Source organism: Hyla sarda, chromosome 5, assembly GCF_029499605.1.
Source record: "Hyla sarda isolate aHylSar1 chromosome 5, aHylSar1.hap1, whole genome shotgun sequence".
Taxonomy (NCBI): Eukaryota; Metazoa; Chordata; class Amphibia; order Anura; family Hylidae; genus Hyla; species Hyla sarda.
The window spans coordinates 148116458-148138741 of NC_079193.1; the positions used below are offsets into that span (position 1 = coordinate 148116458).

The following is a 22284-nucleotide window of genomic DNA, read 5'->3' on the forward strand; positions in this document are numbered from 1 at the left end:
CAGAGGAGTACTATCAGACAGGAGAGAGCACAGAGGAGTACTATCAGACAGGAGAAAGCACAGAGGAGTGCTCTCAGGCAGGAGAGAGCACAGAGGAGTACTATCAGATAGGAGAGCGCACAGAGGAGTACTATCAGATAGGAGAGCGCACAGAGGAGTGCTATCAGGCCGGAGAGAGCACAGAGGAGTACTATCAGATAGGAGAGCGCACAGAGGAGTGCCATCAGACAGGAGAGAGCACAGAGGAGTACTATCAGACAGGAGAGAGCACAGAGGAGTACTATCAGATAGGAGAGCGCACAGAGGAGTCCTATCAGACAAGAGAGAGCACAGAGGAGTACTATCAGACAGGAGAGAGCACAGAGGAGTACTATCAGATAGGAGAGGGCACAGAGGAGTAGTGTTGCTCGCGAATATTCGCAATTCGAATATTATTCGCGAATATCGCATATTCGCGAATTCGCGAATTTCGCGAATATAGCGCTATATATTCGTAATTACGAATATTCGTTTTTTTTTTTTTTTTTTTCTTCTTCACAGTACACATCACAGTGATCATCCCTCTCTGCTTCCAGCTTGTGTGGTGTAAAGAAGGCTCTAATACTACTGTATGAGACTGCCGGGCGAAAATTCGCATATGCGAAAATTAGCATATGCTAATTTTCGCATATGCGAACTTTCGCGTGCATTAATTTTGTGTATGTTAATTTTCGCATATCTCAATTTTCGCATACGCGAATGTTCGCATATGCGAAAATAAAACGAGAATATTACGAATATGCGAATATTCGCGAATATATGACGAATATTCGTCCATATATTCGCGAATATTCGCGAATTCGAATATGGCCTATGCCGCTCAACACTACAGAGGAGTACTATCAGACAGGAGAGAGCACAGAGGAGTACTATCAGACAGGAGAAAGCACAGAGGAGTGCTCTCAGGCAGGAGAGAGCACAGAGGAGTACTATCAGATAGGAGAGCGCACAGAGGAGTACTATCAGATAGGAGAGAGCACAGAGGAGTGCTATCAGGCCGGAGAGAGCACAGAGGAGTACTATCAGACAGGATAGAGCACAGAGGAGTACTATCAGACAGGAGAGAGCACAGAGGAGTGCTATCAGCCAGGAGAGAGCACAGAGGCGTACTATCAGATAGGAGAGCGCACAGAGGAGTACTATCAGATAGGAGAGCGCACAGAGGAGTACTATCAGATAGGAGAGCGCACAGAGGAGTGCTATCAGGCCGGAGAGAGCACAGAGGAGTACTATCAGATAGGAGAGCGCACAGAGGAGTGCCATCAGACAGGAGAGAGCACAGAGGAGTACTATCAGACAGGAGAGAGCACAGAGGAGTACTATCAGATAGGAGAGCGCACAGAGGAGTCCTATCAGACAAGAGAGAGCACAGAGGAGTACTATCAGACAGGAGAGAGCACAGAGGAGTACTATCAGATAGGAGAGGGCACAGAGGAGTAGTGTTGCTCGCGAATATTCGCAATTCGAATATTATTCGCGAATATCGCATATTCGCGAATTCGCGAATTTCGCGAATATAGCGCTATATATTCGTAATTACGAATATTCGTTTTTTTTTTTTTTTTTTTCTTCACAGTACACATCACAGTGATCATCCCTCTCTGCTTCCAGCTTGTGTGGTGTAAAGAAGGCTCTAATACTACTGTATGAGACTGCCGGACGAAAATTCGCATATGCGAAAATTAGCATATGCTAATTTTCGCATATGCGAATTTTCGCGTGCATTAATTTTGTGTATGTTAATTTTCGCATATCTCAATTTTCGCATACGAGAATGTTCGCATATGCGAAAATAAAACGAGAATATTACGAATATGCGAATATTCGCGAATATATGACGAATATTCGTCCATATATTCGCGAATATTCGCGAATTCGAATATGGCCTATGCCGCTCAACACTACAGAGGAGTACTATCAGACAGGAGAGAGCACAGAGGAGTACTATCAGACAGGAGAAAGCACAGAGGAGTGCTCTCAGGCAGGAGAGAGCACAGAGGAGTACTATCAGATAGGAGAGCGCACAGAGGAGTACTATCAGATAGGAGAGAGCACAGAGGAGTGCTATCAGGCCGGAGAGAGCACAGAGGAGTACTATCAGACAGGATAGAGCACAGAGGAGTACTATCAGACAGGAGAGAGCACAGATGAGTACTATCAGACAGGAGAGAGCACAGAGGAGTACTATCAGATAGGAGAGCGCACAGAGGAGTACTATCAGACAGGAGAGAGCACAGAGGAGTACTATCAGATAGGAGAGCGCACAGAGGCCCACCCTCACTTACCAGACTTTGTTCATGCCCGTGCTTCAGCTTGGACAAAGCCATGATTTTATAAGCCATGATATCTATAAAAACAGAAATAACATTTTCTTATGAAGTATATTAGAAAGGTTAATGTTGTGCCAAGATGTACAACATATAAAAACTATTTGTATCTGACAGTGCCTATTTAACACTGAAACAGGTAAACAGCATCCCCTTATGAGGGCTAACATGATAGCTATGGCAGTGCTACATACATAGATAATTAACCAATAGTGTTGAGCGGCATAGGCCATATTCGAATTCGCGAATATTCGCGAATATATGGACGAATATTCGTCATATATTCGCGATATTCGCATAGTCGTTATATTCTCGTTTTATTTTCGCATATGCGAATATTCGCATATGCGAAAATTCGCATATGTGAATATTTGCGTATACAAAATTTGCATACGCGGACATTCGCATATGCGAATATTCGCATATGCGAATTTTCGCGCGCCAGTCTCACACAGTAGTATTACAGCCTTCTTTACACCACACAAGCTGGAAGCAGAGAGGGATGATCACTGTGATGTGTACTGTGAAGAAAAAAAAAAAAAACGAATATTCGTAATTACGAATATATAGCGCTATATTCGCGAAATTTGCGAATTCGCGAATATGCGATATTCGCGAATAATATTCGAATTGCGAATATTCGCGAGCAACACTATTAACCAATAAGGCTTTATATTCTTCTGAACTATGACTGCATAAGTCTATTGACAGTTTTTCAATCTGTAGAAAACAGTAAATACACTGTATTAAACATAAATACCAAAATAATGCACTGCTCAAAAAAAATAAAGGGAACACTTAAACAACACTATGTAACTCCAAGTCAATCACACGTCTGTGAAATCACACTGTCCACTCAGGAAGCAACACTGATTGACAATCAATTTCACATGCTGTTGTGCAAATGGAACAGACAACAGGTGGAAATTATAGGCAATTAGCAAGACACCCCAATAAAGGAGTGGTTCTGCAAGTGGTGACTACAGACCACTTCTCAGTTCCTATGCTTCCTGGCTGATGTTTTGGTCACTTTTGAATGCTGGTGGTGCTTTCACTCTAGTGGTAGAATAAGATGGAGTCTACAACCCACACAAGTGGCTCAGGTAGTGCAGCTCATCCAGGATGGCACATCAATACATCAATGCAAGTTGTGGCAAGAAAGTTTGCTGTGTCTGTCAACGTAGCATCCAGAGCATGGAGGCGCAAACAGGGGACCGGCCAGAACATCGGGAGACATGGAGGAGGCCGTAGGAGGGCAACAACCCAGCAGCAGGACCAATACCTCTGCCTTTGTGCAAGGAGGAGCAGGAGGAGCACTACCAGAGCCCTGCAAAATGACCTCCAGCAGGCCACAAATGTGCATGTGTTCACTCAAATGGTCAGAAACAGACTCCATGAGGATGGTATAAGGGCCCGACGTCCACAGGTGGGGGTTGTGCTTACAGCCTAACACAGTGCAGGACGCTTGACATGTGCTCTGCACAGATGAAAGCAGGTTCACACTGAGCACATGTGACATATGTGAAAGAGTCTGGAGACACCGTGGAGAACGTTCTGCTGCCTGCAAGATCCTCCAGCATGATCGGTTTGGCGGTGGGTCAGTAATGATATGGCATGGCATTTCTTTGGGGGGCCACACAGCCCTCCATGTGCTTGCCAGAGGTAGCCTGACTGCCTTTGGGTACAGAGAGGAGATCCTCAGACCCCTTGTGAGACCATGCTGGTGCGGTTGGCCCTGGGTTCCTCCTAATGCAAGACAGTGCTAGACCTCATGTGGCTGGAGTGTGTCAGTAGTTCCTGCAAGAGGAAGGCATTGATGCTATGGACTGGCCCGCCTGTTCTACAGACCTGAATCCGATTGAGCACATCTGGGACATCATGTCCAGGTCTGGGAGGACATGCTTTAGTCCAGGTCTGGGAGGACATCCCTCAGGAGACCATCCACCACCTCATCAGGAGCATGTCCAGGCGTTGTAGGGAAGTCATACGGGCACGTGGAGGCCACACACACTACTGAGCCTCATTTTGACTTTTGTATTTCATACAATTAGTTAATTCATTTAGATCTAGGATGTGTTATCATAGTGTTCCCTTTATGTGTTTTGACCAATGTATAAGCAGCCACACCAAGTGTGTTTATATTATGTAAAGAAAATCTGTTGACTCTATATTATGCTCAGTGCAGCTGATAAAACAAATGACCTCTATCCCTTAGTTGATGACTGTTTGCAAAGTTATTAAAATCATATTTTCCTTCCAAGTGTCATATAGGCTGGGCTGAGCTGCAGCAGGCTTCCATTCTCCCAACCCTCCCTGCCCTGCATGATTTTATAACTTTGCAAACAGCCATTGCCTAAGAGACCAATATCATTTGCAATAAAGTACAGGAAAATGCATTAGAAACTTGTGTCAGTGACCATAGAGGTCTTTAGTCATGGTGTAGCTAATATTCTGCGAGAGGAACCTACTGTACTTAATTTGAAACCTTGCTGAGTTCTCTTAATTGAAGGGAAGAAATAAACGGACTTTTATATTTTCAACATGATGCCGCTAGCCATCATTTATGACTAGATCAAGTCCAAATGTAGACTAATCCTTTAAAGTGTTATCCAAAGATAAAACATTATCAGGAAAGGGGATTACGAGGTGATTGTTGCGGGTCCAACTACAAGGACCTCCCCGATCCGGGGAAAGAACGTTGTGTTCCCTAATGGCACATATGCAGCCAGCGCTTCATCCATTATGTATAGGATTGCTGAACTTTGGTGACAGTTGTCCTCCACTCTTGGGATTAGTGGGGTTCTCAGCAGTTGGACCCCATCGATCAGTTATCTAAATAGTTCTGATAAGGAATAACTTTTGATCCTGGGGTGACCTCACTGGGACAATCAATTTTAACATGATGAACAACAGACTGTTTTAATGTGTTTTGTTTTTGTTTTAGGGTTTGTTTGTTTATTGCAAAAATACATTACTAAACTTTCTTTTCCAGATGGGACTAAAAAGGACAATCAAGCAAGCTGAAAAGATGATCAGAAAGTCTAACTATATGGTAAGCTTATAAGAAAACAGCATAGGCCTATGATCATTGGAACGAGAAGCTAAAATATAATTTAAGGGTTTCCTCAATATAAAAAAAATACAACCCACTGTAGTTATAAAATAACAAAAAACACTTTCTCTTCCAGCACTCTCCCTGTTCTACTGATAATGTTTTAAATGCACGGCATTGGTTTCAGAAGCCAGTCTCTGGCTACAATACGTTCAGAACATCATGTCAGAAGAGAGAGTGCGTCATCCTGGGAAATTAAGTGAAGCAGTAGGGTGGATCAGAGTGACGGAGACAGAACCATATAATGTATTTTAATATTGCATAGATATGGCAGGCTGTAATTTGTATTATTATTATTTTTTGTATATCTGAACAGACAGTATAAAATACAAAGACGATTAGGTGTTTAGACATAAAGCTACTTCTATTACCTCACACATTAGTTACATTTCCTATAATACATTGCTTAATAAAACAGCATCACATTTATAAAATGAGATTTTCTTTTTATGTTGTTATATATTGACATATTTATGACGATTCATAACAACCTGGCTAACAATCGTAGTATTTTTTATAATAGCCCCTTTCTATTTTTTCCCATATAACTCAATAAAACGTATTCATAAAGTGTATATATAATACAGATCCAAGGATGAAATGAGAAGTTTTACTCTAGAGAATTTTTAGGCTACAATGATTATTTTTGGAATAATTGGGGGCCAATACAATTTTCTCCATCATTCCCTGAGAGTGATCATACAAGGTGTGATACTATTATTATATGTATTATACTATTACTTGCTAGGCTTCACCTAGACTTGCACTTTGAAACAGTGGTAAATCACAATTGATACTCTCGGCAGATAATGTATAATCACACCGAATGCAATCTCAAAATAAACAAATAGTCAATAATCTCTTATTATGAAAAAAGCCACTAAACTTTAGTGATCCCTCAAGTTACAATATTATTTGGTTCCCAGATGACCATTGTATGTTGAAACCATTGTATGTTCAGACCATAACTCCAGGTTTCTAGGGAAACCTGGTAATTTGCTCTGAAGGCACCAATATGTCATCCAAAAATAGAAAAAAGAGATGATTAAAGAAAAATAATAAATAGATAACTAATACAGATAAATCAAATCCTTGCATATAAAAGTAAGAAAGAGCTGTTAGAAACTGTAAATCCACTGTATGTGTAGAGGACAGCAGCTTCCTCATGGTCCTGTACAGTTCATCCCCTATCCAAACAAAGTGAAATGTAGCCGTCCTCACCTGGAGTCCAAAAAGCAGCTAACCTTGGCACAGCTAAAGAGTGGTACACAACACGTTGTACCTTCCTGTACTGTAGGGTGGCGCTACCAGTCAGGCCAGTCAGTGCATGCACTTCAGTAATATAGAGGTTTTACCAGTGAAATGTCCATTCTGATTGGTAATTTCTTCCAATCACTGACACATTTCGCACATCTGGACTCTCTGTAATATTGTATGTTCAGTATGATTTCAAGATACAATGGTCCAACAGAAAGAAAAAAAAAAAAGGACCAAAATCTGGACTTTACATCTTGACAGCCAGATCTATGCAGCTTACCATTTTGTAACCTGGTCTTGTTAATATCTAAACGTACTTATATTTTCTTTACTGTCAAATATCTGTTTTAAAGAAAAATTCTTTAATTAAAAAAAAACTGTTGAACAAAAAGACCATTGTATGTTGAAAATATTGTAACCTGAGGCCATTGTAAGTTGAGGGACCACTGTGCTATAAATCAACCTACAATGTGGAAAACCACACAGAACTGTGAATTTGTCCCAATGTAAATAATTTATAACAAGCGTAATCACATATAAAAATAATTTTATTGAGATGTTGATTAAAAAATGCATATATGTATAAAATAAAGAATCAATTCATTAAAAAAAAAAAATATATATATATATATATATATATATATATATATATATACGTAAAGTTTAAAAATACCAATGTAAAATCTAATTTATAAGGTGGATACTGGGGTGAGGGAGCCTGTGTACCAATAAGAGTAAATATAAACATTATGACAGAACTGCTGGTTAGCTGCAATTGTAATAATAATAGGATTGCATACACCAAAGAAAAAAGAATATAATGAAGCTAATAAATGTGCAAAAACGCATAGGACAACACACTCCACACAAAGGCCAAAAGACCAAGAGTGAATTAAAAAAAAATAATACAGTTAAAAAAATGGCTGTTGGTGAAAAAAATCAACAAAAAAATGGTGATGAATCACAACACACTGGTGAAATACAAAAGGGGTATATAAAGTGCAAATGTGTGTGAATATAACAAATAAAGGCGTAATTAAAGAACCCAGTAGTGAATTGATAAATAAATAATATCTGGGTGACCATATAGGGTCTTAGTAGCAGTGATGGTGATTAGCAGCAAACAGGTAATAACAAATAGGGTAACTAGCAGCAACCGAAGGAGCAGCAAAGATAGTAACTAGCAGCAACCGAAGGAGCAGCAAAGATAGTAACTAGCAGCAACCAAAGGAGCAGCAAAGATAGTAACTAGCAGCAACCGAAGGAGCAGCAAAGATAGTAACTAGCAGCAACCGAAGGAGCAGCAAAGATAGTAACTAGCAGCAACCGAAGGAGCAGCAAAGATAGTAACTAGCAGCAACCAAAGGAGCAGCAAAGATAGTAACTAGCAGCAACCGAAGGAGCAGCAAAGATAGTAACTAGCAGCTGGCAAAAATGCTAAGAAGTAAAGGTAAAGAAAACAAGAGACTTTACTATCAGCTGGCACAGGACTCACCACAGTCCACCTCCACAACTCCGACGCGTTTCGCCGTAAGCGGCTTTGTCACTGTGCTAGTTAAAGAAGATCATCTGGTACCAAGCATGCAATGCAAAAACCTGTCGCTAAGTAATCCATATGTATTAGTAGAATGACAATAAATGTACTTGTATCCATGTTACTTAATAACTTAATGGCATATTGTAAATTTTTACAGCAAAACTATGACATTTTTTCCGGAGTTCTCTTGAAGATTTGTTCACTTCCACTGTTCAGAATGATTTGCAAAACAATAGACTCGTAAGTATTAATATTAAGAATCAGCTCATGAGCACGGTAATGTTTCCGTGTTACTTCCACTGCAAAGAACATCAGCATTTCATTTGACATCTGAGAGTTTTGTGGAATTGGGATTATATAAGATGTGTGAAATGCACTCCTTCCACTATAGAGTTAAATATAATTATAATACCTCCATGAAATGTCCTTATTAACTAATATACCTCTGTGTTTCTTCACCCTGCCTGTCTTATAGACGGAAAGTTTCATTGAAGAAAACAATTCTGATAAGGCAATTTTGTATGTGGAAGCAGATAAACCTAATGGGGAGATTTATCATTGCTTTTAGAGCATTTTTTGTCTATGTTTTGGCGCAGTTCAGGCACAAGCAGCATATTTTGAGACTTTTATGCGCCTTTTGATATAGACAGTTTCACTCTTTTTGCCTATCCGTAGAACTTTTTCTTTTTGACCATGCAGTGGCCACGTATTTATCATTTGCGATTTTTGTCAAAAGTCACTATTTTGTGCGCAAAGGTACTTTTTTAGGCACAAAGCTACACCACCTACCAGTAGGCGTGAGAATCACTTCTATCTTCCGCAATTCAACCTTTAACCTCTTGTGGATGACAGCGTCCCACTCCCGCTCCATTACACGCGCTCAGGAGCTAAGCGCAGGTCATAGCTGGGTGATCCTGGTGGCTATCTGCCACGAGGACCCATCTCTAATCCCAGACATCACTGATCACGGTGATGCCCGGCTTTAACCCCTTAGACACCACAATCAAATTTGATTGTAGCATCTAAAATGCAAGTAAAAATGTCCAGGCAGCTCTGTGAAAGTAAGTAAAACACCTAACCTGCAAATTCAGGACCCAGGAAAGTGTCTACTTCCCTCCCTCACAAGCGTCTAGAAAAAGTGTATGTGGTAGAGCTTTTCCCACCACAGCAGACCTGTGCAAAATTCATCATCCTGCTGCACCTATAAATTAGATGCACGCTAGTCAAACCCACCACCCAAATAAACGTGGGAAAATCGCTCTACCATAGACATTCTTTGATAAATCTGGGCCAATGTGTGTAATATTTTTCAGATGTTATTTTTTGTACATTAAGCAGTAATTTAATACAATAAAAAAAACTTGATGATTTTTTTTTTCACATGCTTAACTTTAGGGAAGTTCAGATCATATTGTCTTTGTGCTGCCTGTGTAAGAGAGAATAAACATCTCTTACCTGCAGAATTGATTTTCTGTGTCCTGTAGGGACCTGGCCTAGATACTGCATGACAATCCCCTTATGTGGTCTTAGAAGCACAAATTGATCTAATTGTCTGACCAGTGACTCGAAAATGAAAATAAAACTCACAATCCCCTATGCCATTATTCATGTATTTAATGGTATTATTTGCCTTTATAAAATTTTTGTCCACTTTTTTGCAATCAAGACATTAGTTCCTGCCTACGAAGCATATCATGTTACCTTTTTTCCGTGGGTGCATTTAATCATAATATATCCTTACCATCAATCATTTTTTACTTTTCTAAATCTTCTATAGAACACATCCAATCGTTGCAAACCAACAACTTCTAGGTCAAACGTATATACATGTATTGGTGTACAGTTCTTCACCTTCTAATGGCTAATGTAATTTCCTAGGTCAATACCAGCAGAAGACAATGACCAGGATAACTTCAGTGCATTTCCTGTAAGTCCCTGTCTATATATATTTTGAGAAAATGTCCTCAGAAAATGACCAATTGTTTAAATCATGTTTTTATGTTCAACATTTTTTTAAATAATCTTATTGATGTTACTTCTAATTTTCTATCTTACTATCAATATAACAAATTAATCCTGAAATCTTGCAGTTTTCTTTCCAAAGGATAGGGGATAAGATGTCGGACCACAGGGGTCCCGCCGCTGGGGACCCCCGCAATCTTGCATTCGGCACCCACCTCTTTGAGCTGCATGCTGCGCTGCCAGCTCACAAACTGCCGGGTGCCGACCACGGGGCCGGAGTATCATGACGTCCCGTCCCGCCCGCTATGCAGGTCTATGGGAGGGGTGTGACGGCCATCCCCAGTGGCGGGACCCCTGCGGTCAGACATCTTATAAGATGTCTTAGGGCCGGAGAACCCCTTTAAATGGAGCTACCCCATGCATGTCTGACCACTGCTCCGTTTAAAGTTCTCCTCACTGTGGTAACACTGTAAAAAGGAATGGGGACATGGAACCCTCATTGTAACCCTCACAGTAATTAGTGGAGTCAAAGTAGGGGGATTTCCAGCAAGCAGAGATGCTTTACCTTTTCTTTGAAATGTTGATAAAAATTGCTTAATTGGCATTTTTAGCCCTCCATAATCTCAAGTGAATAGCCAGCCACGTCAAAGGGGTACTCCGGTGGAAAACATTTTTTTCAATTCAGCTGGTGCCAGAAAGTTAAACATATATGTAAATTACTTCTATTCAAAAATCTTAATCCTTCAAGTACTTATCAGCTGCTGTATACTACAGAGAAAGTTGTATAGTTCTTTTCTGTCTGACCACAGTGCTCTCTGCTGACACATCTGACCATGTCAGGTACTGTCCAGAGTAGAAGCAAATCCCCATAGCAAACCTCTCCTGCTCTGGACACAGAGGTGTCCACAGAACACTTTTTGGCACCAGTTGATTTTTTTTAAAAAATTCCACTGGAGTACCCCTTTAAGCCTAACATTGCGCTGATAAACTGGTACATGTGTTTTCTTGTCTGTAGACATTGCGAGGATATCACTGGAGAGGAAGAGATTGTAATGACATGAACAACTCTATTTATCCTGGACGAAGGTGAGTTTATCTTCATTACTGACAGGACTCTGAATTGTTTACAACTCTGCTTATCTTGAGGAATAAAGAAACAGTGCTGGACCATTAACTCCACCATTTTCTTCCAGAGAGCTGAGCTTTAATCTTTTTATTTTCAATACATTGTTTTCATTTCCAGTTTAGAGAATATAACGGACAAACCTATATGGACAAATTGGCCGCCATGACATGGCACCCGCAGGTGCAAAAGCCCAAAACATTGCTTGGTCTAGCCACATGGAATGATATATATTTTGGTTATGCTAAATGGGTCATTCTACACTGTTAGCAGACAGTTTGTCCAAGCTGTTAAATGAGGGTACTTTACAAGAATATCAAAAATTACACACAGATCAATTACATTGAACATGCCAATGTCCTACCACTGTAATTTAACAGTCAATATTACCATATATACTCGAGTATAAGCCGTCCCGAATATAAGCCGAGGCCCCTAATTTCACCCCAAAAACCCAGGAAATGTTATTGACTGGACTATAAGCCTAGGGTGGGAAATACATCATCCCCCCCTGTCATCATCCCACCCCTTCATCATCACCACCTGTCAATCTCTTCTCAGTGGTCTTCAACCTGCGGACCTCCAGATGTTGCAAAACTACAACTCCCAGCATGCTCGGACAGCCATCGGCTGTCCAGGCATGCTGGGAGTTGTAGTTTTGAAACATCTGGAGGTCCGCAGGTTGAAGACGACTGCGGCCTTCGTCATCATCCAGACCCCTTTTGTTTTCTACTCACCTCCCCTCCGTGGGAAGGAAGGGTGAGCTGGTCAGGGCCGTCCATATTCGACCACCTATGCTGCAGGGACCGTCCGGTGGGTAGGATTAGTCGTTCCGGGCTGTCTATCTTCACCGGGAGGCCCTCTTCTCCACTCCGTGCCGGCCCTGAACTAGTGACGCTGCCTTGACGCCACTGCACAGGGACGTTCTTGCGCAGGGATGTTACGGACGTCTGCTGCGCATGGACATCCCTGTGCGATATCGTCAAGGCAGCATCACTAGTTTGAGGCCGGCCCGTAGTGGAGAAGAGGGCCTCCCGGTGAAGATGGACAGCCCGGTACGACTAACCCTCCCCACCAGACGGTCCTTGCAGCATAGGTTGTTCGAATATGGACGGCCCGGACCAGCTCCCCCTTCCTTCCCACCGAGGGGAGGTGAGTAGAAAACAAAAGAGGGGTCTGGATGATGACAAAGGCCGCAGTGGTCTTCAACCTGTGGACCTCCAGATGTTTCAAAACTAGAACTCCCAGCATGCCCGGACAGCCGATGGCTGTCGGGGCATGCTGGGAGTTGTAGTTTTGCAACATCTGGAGGTCCGCAGGTTGAAGACCACTGAGAAGGTATTGACAGGCGGAGATGGATGGTCAGGACCATCCCCTCACAGCTAAAGCCAGAAAGGTTTTTTTTGTTCACTCGAGTATAAGCCAAGGGGGGCGTTTTCAGCACGAAAAATCGTGCTGAAAAACTCGGCTTATACTCCAGTATATACGGTACTTGGTCATAGAATTGAATGCTTTGTATCCCTGATTACTATAAGTACTGTAGGTCCAGTAAGTGATTGCCGGCCTTCCCTGTATAACACATGCAAAGCCAGCTGTCAGTCATGGAGTAGGCTTATCTCTGAACTCTCTAGACTTTATTTAGCATGGACATGATCGATCTCTAGATGGGATTTTGGCAGTGTTTAAGTAAGCATTAAATGTGAATAACAAACAAGGACGTTCAAACTAAGCAAATAATTGTTCAAAGAAAATGTCAGAAGCTGTTCTGTACAACATATATGGGATCAATTATTGCCCTCATTTAGCATTGTGTTCATTTCCTGATATAACATAGATTTACTTGAAGATTATAATCCAAGGACTGGCTCAGAGCACATTTTGTACTTAAGAGAATGTGTTAACAGTATGAATCATGTTGTGGAACAATAGGCACAAAACACCTATTTCAGGCCTTCTTATCCAAGGCGTAAACAATAACAGGATGTATATCAGAAGCACAATAATATTCAAGTGTATAATGTAGATGGAGAAAATATTATACATTTTTGCTACGGTTTCCAGTCTGGCCACAAAACCGGATACAGGGTAAAACTACAGTTGGCCCATTAAAATGAATGAGATTTGGCGCCGGTCCGGAGAACCTGGTTTTGAAATTTCCCAACTGGATCTGGCAGCCGGATCTCGCTAACGTGGTGTGAATGCGCCCACAAAGACTGCTTCCTTCCATTCTCGGTCACACACCAACATTCTATTAGTTACCTTTCCTGCCATTTTCTCTTGGTTGTTCCCCCCACACAGAAATCTGGTTACGAAGTCATAAAATTGTTTATCAAAGGTCCCTTCTCCACCATAGCTTTAATTTTAGATCCTAGGAACACAGATGTCATTGAAAGTGATACTACTGCCAGTACAGACGCAGCCGCCCTGACATAAGGCCTTTGTATCCCATTGGTATGTGTGTGTGTGTGTGGGGGGGGGGGGGGGGGGGGGGATCATACAATGCTTCATTTTCCTTTGCAGTGGGGAAACCCTGGAAACAGCTTATTAGGGGACACTTCTAACGCTGTGCTAACATATGGTATGGTTTACATTTATAAAGACATTGACAATGCATAACTGGATCCATTTCACCATTGATACTGCTAGTGCCCAATGAACCCCATTCGTTTATGTGGGGTCTGTTATGTTACAGTGTGGAGTAAATGCTCAAATCTAACATAGTCTGCAACAGAGATCCAAACACAAATGGGAACAGAGCCAAGCCAGAAATAAATAAAGGTAGAATGCATATATATATATATATATATATATATATATATATATATATATTATTTTTTTATTATTATATTTCTAAGTAAGATTTTTCATATGAAATTGTAAAGACTCCCATGTTTTTATGTTTGTGAATTAATCTTCATGACTGTTTATATCATAACAGGGGAGTCTAATGCTAATAAAGAAAAATGTTCATTTCTCCCTTTATGAAAATTGCCTCCTTCCATGATCCAAGAAGCTAAGTTAAAATAAAAAATACATAAAAACTTGAGAAGTAGAGCGAAAAAAACCAAAGCAGAGAATGAGGGTGTATAACAAAAAGAATCCCTTTTTATTATCATTATAGGTGGTTATGCTCTTTATGGTATCAGTAAAGTGAAGTTGTATAGATCTACTTCTCATGTTTGTGAATAACATTTCTAGATGACTACTGTCATAACAAGGGGGTCTAATTCTATGTTAAGAGAAATGTTCATTTCGCCCTTTATGAAAATTGCCTCTCTCCATGATGCTTATGCCTGGCGTCGTTTTTCACACCATGATTTGTGCTATGTATTATGGAGCTGTTTATTCAGTATCACAATAATTGTTCTGTTTTGTATAAATGCTTTTTCTCTCCCGACTTCTTTTGGTACAATACTGTACATGATTTGAATGACAAGCCAGGGGCGATTCAGCTATGTAGCAGATGGTCAGCTTTCATAGGTTTATTATGCTAATCATATTTGGGACATTTCATAAATGGACTCTATTTCAGCAAATGACAAGGAAATGAAACAGCATTGCTGTCAGTAACTGCTCTGTCTCACATAAGCACCACAAAGCAGAAGGGAGTTGGGAAAATAATTTATACATATATTATTTATCATTTCATTTAGCCCAAAAGACTGGGATTTTCTGCAGGATTCAAACTGCAATGGAATATGGGTAAGGAAGTTTAATACAGGTATATAACATACTTTCTAATGATAACACATTTTCTAATAATACCAGTATTTTATGCTGAATTCAATTAAACATTTTTATTTCTTCATTTCCAAGGGATTTGACCCAGAAGATGGACTTCCATATGAGAAAAAATTCTGTGAAGGTATTATTGTAGTAGCATACATACAAAATGGTAGTAATGTATATATGACCAGGGCCGGCTCTGCCTATAGGCAAAATAGGCAGCTGCCTAGAGCGCCCTATTGATAGGGGGCGCCGCTCTGCCTGCCACAGGAAAGTTAGACAACCAGCATCCAAACCACTCGCTCAGCCAGCAACATGATGCTTCTGGCTGAGCGAGTGGTTTGAATGCTGGTTGTCTGGGGTGTCACCCCAGTTGTAAGCTAATTACATGAGGAGGGGCTTGTTACAGTGTGTCACTCTAGTAGTAAGGTGGGGCGTGTCAAAGGGCTGGCCAATGGGCGGAATCAAGGGGGCGGAATCAAGGGGGCGGCAAAATTAGATTTTGCCTAGGGTGACAAAAATCCTTGCACCAGCTCTGTATATGACATTTACTTACTGTTAATTTTCTTTCTATGGATGAGGTATATTCCGTCCCTAGCATATTTGTTTTTAATGAGAAACTTTTTATAACCTTTCAGCTTCCTCTGTTTTGCCACAGTACCTCTACTAAGTCTAATATATAGATGCCCTGCTAAGTATGACTAATATTCTGTAAAAGCAGTGTGAAACTGGCACTTCCTCTTTGAAGGTCTCTGTAACATACTAATAAATCCACATATGCCTATTGGTAATAAAGGAAACAGCAGTTGCCTTTGCTCAGCCTTTCCTCTAAGAAGCAGAGAAGATGCTGCAGCTTCAGAGGCACATGGCTCACCAGACCAGGAATCCCTTTGCATACCTGGTGAAAAGAAAGAGAATTGAGCCTAAGGCCGAGTTCACATCAGTGTTCTGCTCCATTAAAACTATGAGACGTCAGCGGAGAAAAAAATATACTGCAAGCAGTAATTTTTTTGTTCGCTCAACTCCTGCGAAACAGTGGACTCTAGATGGCAACCGGAATTGAAAATCAATGGAAAATCAATGAAAATCCTTTGGGACCCAGCGGTGTCCGATGTGCTCCAACCCATTATGGGTCAGGACGGAGCACAATGCTTATGTTGGCTTAGCCTAAGCATGCAGGTCCACCGTGGCTTATTTATTGAGGTTGGTAGCTCTGTACTAGCATTTAATAGCAGAATATCTGGTGAAAGTAAGGGCATGGCTATATATATACTTTACTGCACCTATATAGGGTGGTATAGGTGCAGTAAAGTATTCTTCTCCCAGTGTCCTCAGGCATGCTCTGCACTTGCGCAGAACAGCTGCTGAGCATGCTGGGACAACAGTTTTACAGGGAATTACAGCAAAGACTAGTGTCTGTCAATCAGGGGAGGAGGATGGTAAGAGGTGGCCATCTCTCAGAGGGGAGTGACTAACTGGTAAAAGAGGTGAACTGTGCTGGGCTCTAGTAGCCAAGGGAAACAGTGGGCCCCAAAGCATAGAGGCAAGTACGGATTCAGGGTTGAAAGCCCTATATTACCATACCTGCACTCTATACCCTAAAAAATTGCAGGCAAGTTAGCTTAAAGTGCTTAATCATGTAACATACAATACATTCACAAACACTGACATAACCCCATAGACTATCAGGATATAGCCATTCAGTGATTTCACAATCTGGTTGCATTAGGAAAAACAAGCGGTAATTGACAACTTTCAACCCTGTCTAGAAATAATAAAATACCCTGTATGGTGCCCAGTCATGGAGTGAAAAGAAGGATAAGATGAGAGAATGTAAATTGTTGAGTGGCGAGGGTTAGCGGTTTTGTGCAATTCTAAAAGTCACAAGTGGAGCGGTGCTTTGCACCACAGTACGTTGGCATTCCTTTTTTTGATAGGATGCCGACATATAGCTGGGGCGTGCAGCTTGATCGCTGTGAGAACCCGCCTTACTCAATGCACTGTTTTGTCAAACTATTTTGCATAAATAATAAATGTATTTTACAGGTACTGATTCAAAGGGTATTATAACATTAGGAGACTCTGCCGCTGCCCACTTTCATATACCCCCGGAGTGGTTAACACCTGTGAACATGTCTAAGGTTTGTATTTGTCTGTGCTCCATCTATGACGGAGCCCTGTACAATGAATAGATAAATGTTACAAGCTGTATACATACGTAATAGTCCTCATGTATCAAAATTGTTAAAGAAGTAGTCCTTGGGTCCTTTACCACATCTGTCTTCATCTCTTCAAACATTGTTTTCTTGGAACAAAAGCTCACCCAGATGATAGTATATGGATCAGGAATAAAAATGAGATTTTACGCACACTCTCGCCTCATTTCTGGGATTATGCTTCGCCAAAATATCTCATTATCTAAAAATAGCAATATTGGAGGAAAAGTCCCCACGACATATTTTTTTCCCTCATGGAAGATTGATATATTTCTTTTTATCTAAAGCACCATGTGTGCATGAGAAATTCAGAGAGTGCATCCATCCATTCTTCTCCGCTCCCCTATAATCCATTACACGACTGCTCTGCTCGCCTGTGGATATCGACCAGCCTTTGGTGAATAAATCTTTTGTCTCTGTTCCTTTTTACTTTATCTACTTTAATGTATCTTAGACAAATATATTTTTCCAGAACTATGCAGGGCTAAACATTATTATATTTCTTAATACAATCCCACATACGGTATTAAAAAGGAGCAGGCATGTAGGATGTGTAAACCATAATGTTTTGCTGCCCACAGATTCTTTATTACAATTCTTTTGGATAGTTATTTTTAGCAGTTCAGTTAGGGATGGGCGGTATGGCCAAATATGTGTATCGCGGTATTTTTTGTAACTTGTGGCGGTTCCATGGTATGTAACGGTATTCCCCCCTAACCCCCCCCCCCCCCCCCCCCCCCCCAAAAAAAAATTTTTTAGTTATTAGCCCAGCGCTTCGCTGTCCCCATCGGGGTACTACTCACATCACCCGTAAGCGCTGCCCTCCTCATCCTCCTGTTTTTTGCGGCTGCCGGCGCTGACACTCTCTACTGTATCCCTATGCCCGGGCTGCAAAATGTAAACAAAAATAAACTAACGCATGTTCCAATGTCTACCTTATGCTGGGGACGTGAACGTCGGAGAGCCGTCAGCCTATCACCGGCCGCAGCGATGTTCCGCCTCGGCCGGCGATAGGCTGAGCCCACTGTCATGTAAGAAGCCGGCTTCTTACATGACAGTGGGCTCAACCTATCACCGGCCGAGGCAGAACATCGCTGCGGATGGTGATAGGCTGACGGCTGTCCGACGTTCCATTCCCTAGGAAGCAGGTCCGGACCAACGGGGAAGGTGAGTTAAAGTTTATTTTGTTTCCCTTTTGCAGCCCGCGCATAGGGATACAATATAGAGCAGTGGTCTTCAACCTGAGGACCTCCAGATGTTGCCAAACTACAACTCCCAGCATGCCCGGACAGCCAACGGCTGTCCGGGCATGCTGGGAGTTGGTGTTTTGCAACATCTGGAGGTTGAAGACCACTGGTATAGAGTGTCAGCGCAGGCGGCCGCAACAAACAGGAGGACAAGGAGGGCAGCGCTTGTGGGTGACATATATGAGTAGTACCCCGATGCGGACAGCGCAGCTCTAGGCTAATAATTAATTGGGGGGGGGGCAGAACAGTGCTCGTGGGTCACATATGATTAGTTCCCCTATGTGGGGACAGCACGCTGCGGCTGATAATCATTCATTCCCGAGGGGGAGGGGCCAAACCGGTATTGCGGTATGGGTTAAAATTCATATCGTGCAGCACAAAAATTTCGATATTCGGTATGAACCGGTATACCGCCCAGCCCTAAGTTCAGTTCCCTATTGCTGTTATATAGACATGGCTCTTATCATTTTAAACTGACATTGGGGGTGCAGTGGTCCAGATAGAAGAAATAGACTGTCATTCAGTCTAAATGATGGATTACTAACATTATAGGGGTAGTTTTACTCTAGTTTTTAAAACCACTGGCCAGCCTGTAGTGACAGCTGCATGAGAATTTTAGTGTTCCAACTCAAATGCTGCCAGAGCAATTAAATATCACAGATAATACAAAGGGAATGGAGGTGGGAGTTATTATTTTTGTATGAAAGTTTTGCGACATACAAAATACAGATTTTTATGCAAACCATGGTTTGTGTTTGTGCAAAAATCTGCAACATTTGTTTATAAGAAAACTACTGTCCAGAGCAGCATAGGTTTGCTATGGAGATTTTCTCCTGCTCTGGACAGTTCCTGATACGGGCATCAGGTGTCAGCAGAGAGCACTGTGGTGAGACAGAAAAGAAATTCAAAAAGAAAAGAATTTCCTCTGTAGCATACAGCTGCTAAAAAGTACTGGATGGGTAAAGATTTTTTAATAGAAGTAATTTACAAATCTGTTTAACTTTCTGACACCAGTATTACTTAGTGCATGGATGGAATAGGCTTCCTGCAGAAGTGGTAGCTGCAAATACAGTGAAAGCGTTTAAAGGAAAAACTGTCAGCCTGTTCATCCACACTAAAACCAATACACTGGGTTATAGTGTGGATGAACAGGAGTCCAATGAGGGGTAACTTACTTAAATATCTCCAGTAGGTCCTGAGATATATCCCCCAGAAGATCCTCTACTGAATTCAGTGAATTGCACGCAGGGGGTGGGGCTTCATGACTTCACAGACAATGAATATGTAAATTGAGCCAGTGAAGCCCCGTCCCCTGCGCCTGATTCACTGAATTCAGCAGAGGATCTTCTGGGGAACATATCTCAGGACCTACTGGACATATTTAAGTAAGTGACCCCTCGTTGGACTCCTGTTCACCCACACTATAACCCAGTGTATTGGGTTTAGTGTGGTTGAACAGGCTAACAGTTTTTATTTAGGCATGCATGGGATGGACATAAGACTATTCTTCATATAAGAATATAAGATAGGGCCAGGGACTATCCATAGTATTCAGGATATGGGGCAGCCTAGATGGACCAAATAGTTCTTATCTGCAATACATTATATTTTTCTATGTAAGTACTGTATCAGCTAAACATGTCCTTTATTTTGTTTAGGACTCATTTTCAAACATGGCACTTGCTATTTCCAATGAACTTGACTGGCCTCAGTTTTCACTGTACACAGGATTTCAGAACTCAACAATTGGGTAAAATATTGGACTATAAACTATATGTAGTATTGTAAAGTGTTCTTAAGAAAAAAAATCATCAACTTTTTGTTCATAGGGTTCCTATAATTTCCCTTTAAAGTAGGGCATCTGCAAAATACCCTTCAAGGTTTGATCTAGTGGGAGCAACAAAAGTTGTACCCAGTAATCATTCCCTGAGAGGTGGTGTCCAAATAAGGAGCAGACCAAATCATGCACATGCTATATGGAAAGAGTCCACACTGTCTGCTCTGAGCCCTTTTGACCAGTGTAAAACATCAAGGAGTGTCACAGAATAGTCTAGAAACTGCATTACAGAATGCTCAGAGAGAGGATGCATGCTAGTTTTTAGTCTCAGTAGCAGACACTTTTGACACAAGAAACTATGGAGAGTGGTGACATTTTAGGATTGCAGGTTAATGGCTATTAAACGTCCCAGGAGCTGAAATCTTTCACATGCGCTGTTGTTGTGAATTGCAGCAACTATGCGGTAAGGGAGGCCAAAGCCTCTGCCTCGTATTCTTTATATGAGCACTGTAAGACAGTAGTGGCCATTTGGTGGGGGTTTCTAGATGACATTCACTTTAAATGCTGCCCTAACGTCCTCTTTAAGTTCCGTATGTTATTTTCAAGTAATAGATCGATTCTTGTCTTTAGGGGATGGACACAGTCCTTATATCTACGGTTAAGAGAGCGGAACCGCTGCAACCACAGAGATTACCAGAACATAGCAAGGAATGGTATGTGTCTTTACAATAGAAAAATAATAATACTGCCAAAGTTCCCTACTAGGGTAGGATCACACGGGATGTATCCACAGCATATTTCACGCTGCGGATGTGCTGACAGCAGTCAAAAAAGCGAGCAGGTAGCTCTGTGTGTCCACTACAGCAGGGAGCTCACTTTTGTGGCTGCCATTGGCGCATCCACTGAGTGAAATATGCATTGGATGCGCTCCATGTGATCTTACCCTTAGGAGAAAAGTTGGCTTACCCTGTCCAACCACCTCTGCACAGGACCTGCCGGCATCGCCTCCAGTTTCAATGCACGAACAATAGAAAAAAGATTGTCCAGCACATGGATATGGAGAAAACAGTGTCTTTGCTATATTTGGTTGAAATAATTTTTATTGGATTTCTTTTTTTGAGAAATTTACAACAAAGGAAAGATTGGCCAAAGAAAACCACGTGGCCAAGGAACAATACATAACAAATATAACACAGTTATATAAATATTACTAAAGCGATCACTCAGCTGTATGTAGAAATATTAATTTGCAGAATGATGTCTTTGGATGTTGCGGATATTATAGACATATCCGGTAGATCATTATAGGTCATCTTGAAAAATAAAAACATCACATAAGCAGTTTTAAAGTATTTTATAGTCATACCTATAACTCTGCAGCGAAGTATAGGATTTTTCCTTACTTGATCCCGTAGTCCTCCCCTCTCCAGTCACAGGAAGACTCACCGGAAATATGTGCAAAGTGTGACACCCAGTAATCATAAGTAGTAATGGGTAGTTAGAGTAGTACCATTTAATAATATAGGATGAACATAATTTAATGGAATGGATCCCAGAACAGCATGAAATCTAATAAAACCGTGATAGAAGTGATGTGCATGGTTAATTAGCAACACCTAGCCCAGTGGATAGTGGTTCGTCCAGGTCTTCCATCTTGACTCGCAGGTCCGTCTGTTGTTTAGCTTCCAAGCGTACGTCGTTTCGTAAAAACAATTGGACTTGACTGCTTCTATAATGTCAGCTGTAGAAGGGACAGAAGAGGATTTCCACCTAGCTGCAAGTTGGGATCTGTAGGCTATTAGGATATGGCATAAAGGTGTTCTATAAGCGGTGTCTGCTGTGTGAAGGCCTATGTTTAAAAGTACAAATTTGCTGGATATGGATAATGACTTGTGTGAAATCAGTTGTACTAATTCCTCCACACCTTTTTTCAATGTGTGAAGTGCAGGACATGACCAGAA

At 41.4% G+C, this 22284-nt stretch overlaps 1 protein-coding gene across 5 annotated transcripts in view; it reads left to right on the forward strand.

Moving 5' to 3' along the window:
• The window catches only part of AOAH (acyloxyacyl hydrolase), a 117732-nt gene that overhangs the window by 37989 nt on the left and 57459 nt on the right, over nt 1-22284 (forward strand). For all 5 annotated transcript variants that reach the window (XM_056520478.1, XM_056520476.1, XM_056520475.1 and 2 more), the window contains 9 exons: nt 5359-5418; nt 8430-8512; nt 10151-10199; nt 11250-11320; nt 15011-15059; nt 15174-15222; nt 17130-17224; nt 20205-20296; nt 20954-21036. In XM_056520478.1, coding sequence (XP_056376453.1) covers nt 5359-5418; nt 8430-8512; nt 10151-10199; nt 11250-11320; nt 15011-15059; nt 15174-15222; nt 17130-17224; nt 20205-20296; nt 20954-21036 — 631 coding nt within the window. The remainder of the gene's footprint in view (nt 1-5358; nt 5419-8429; nt 8513-10150; nt 10200-11249; nt 11321-15010; nt 15060-15173; nt 15223-17129; nt 17225-20204; nt 20297-20953; nt 21037-22284) is intronic.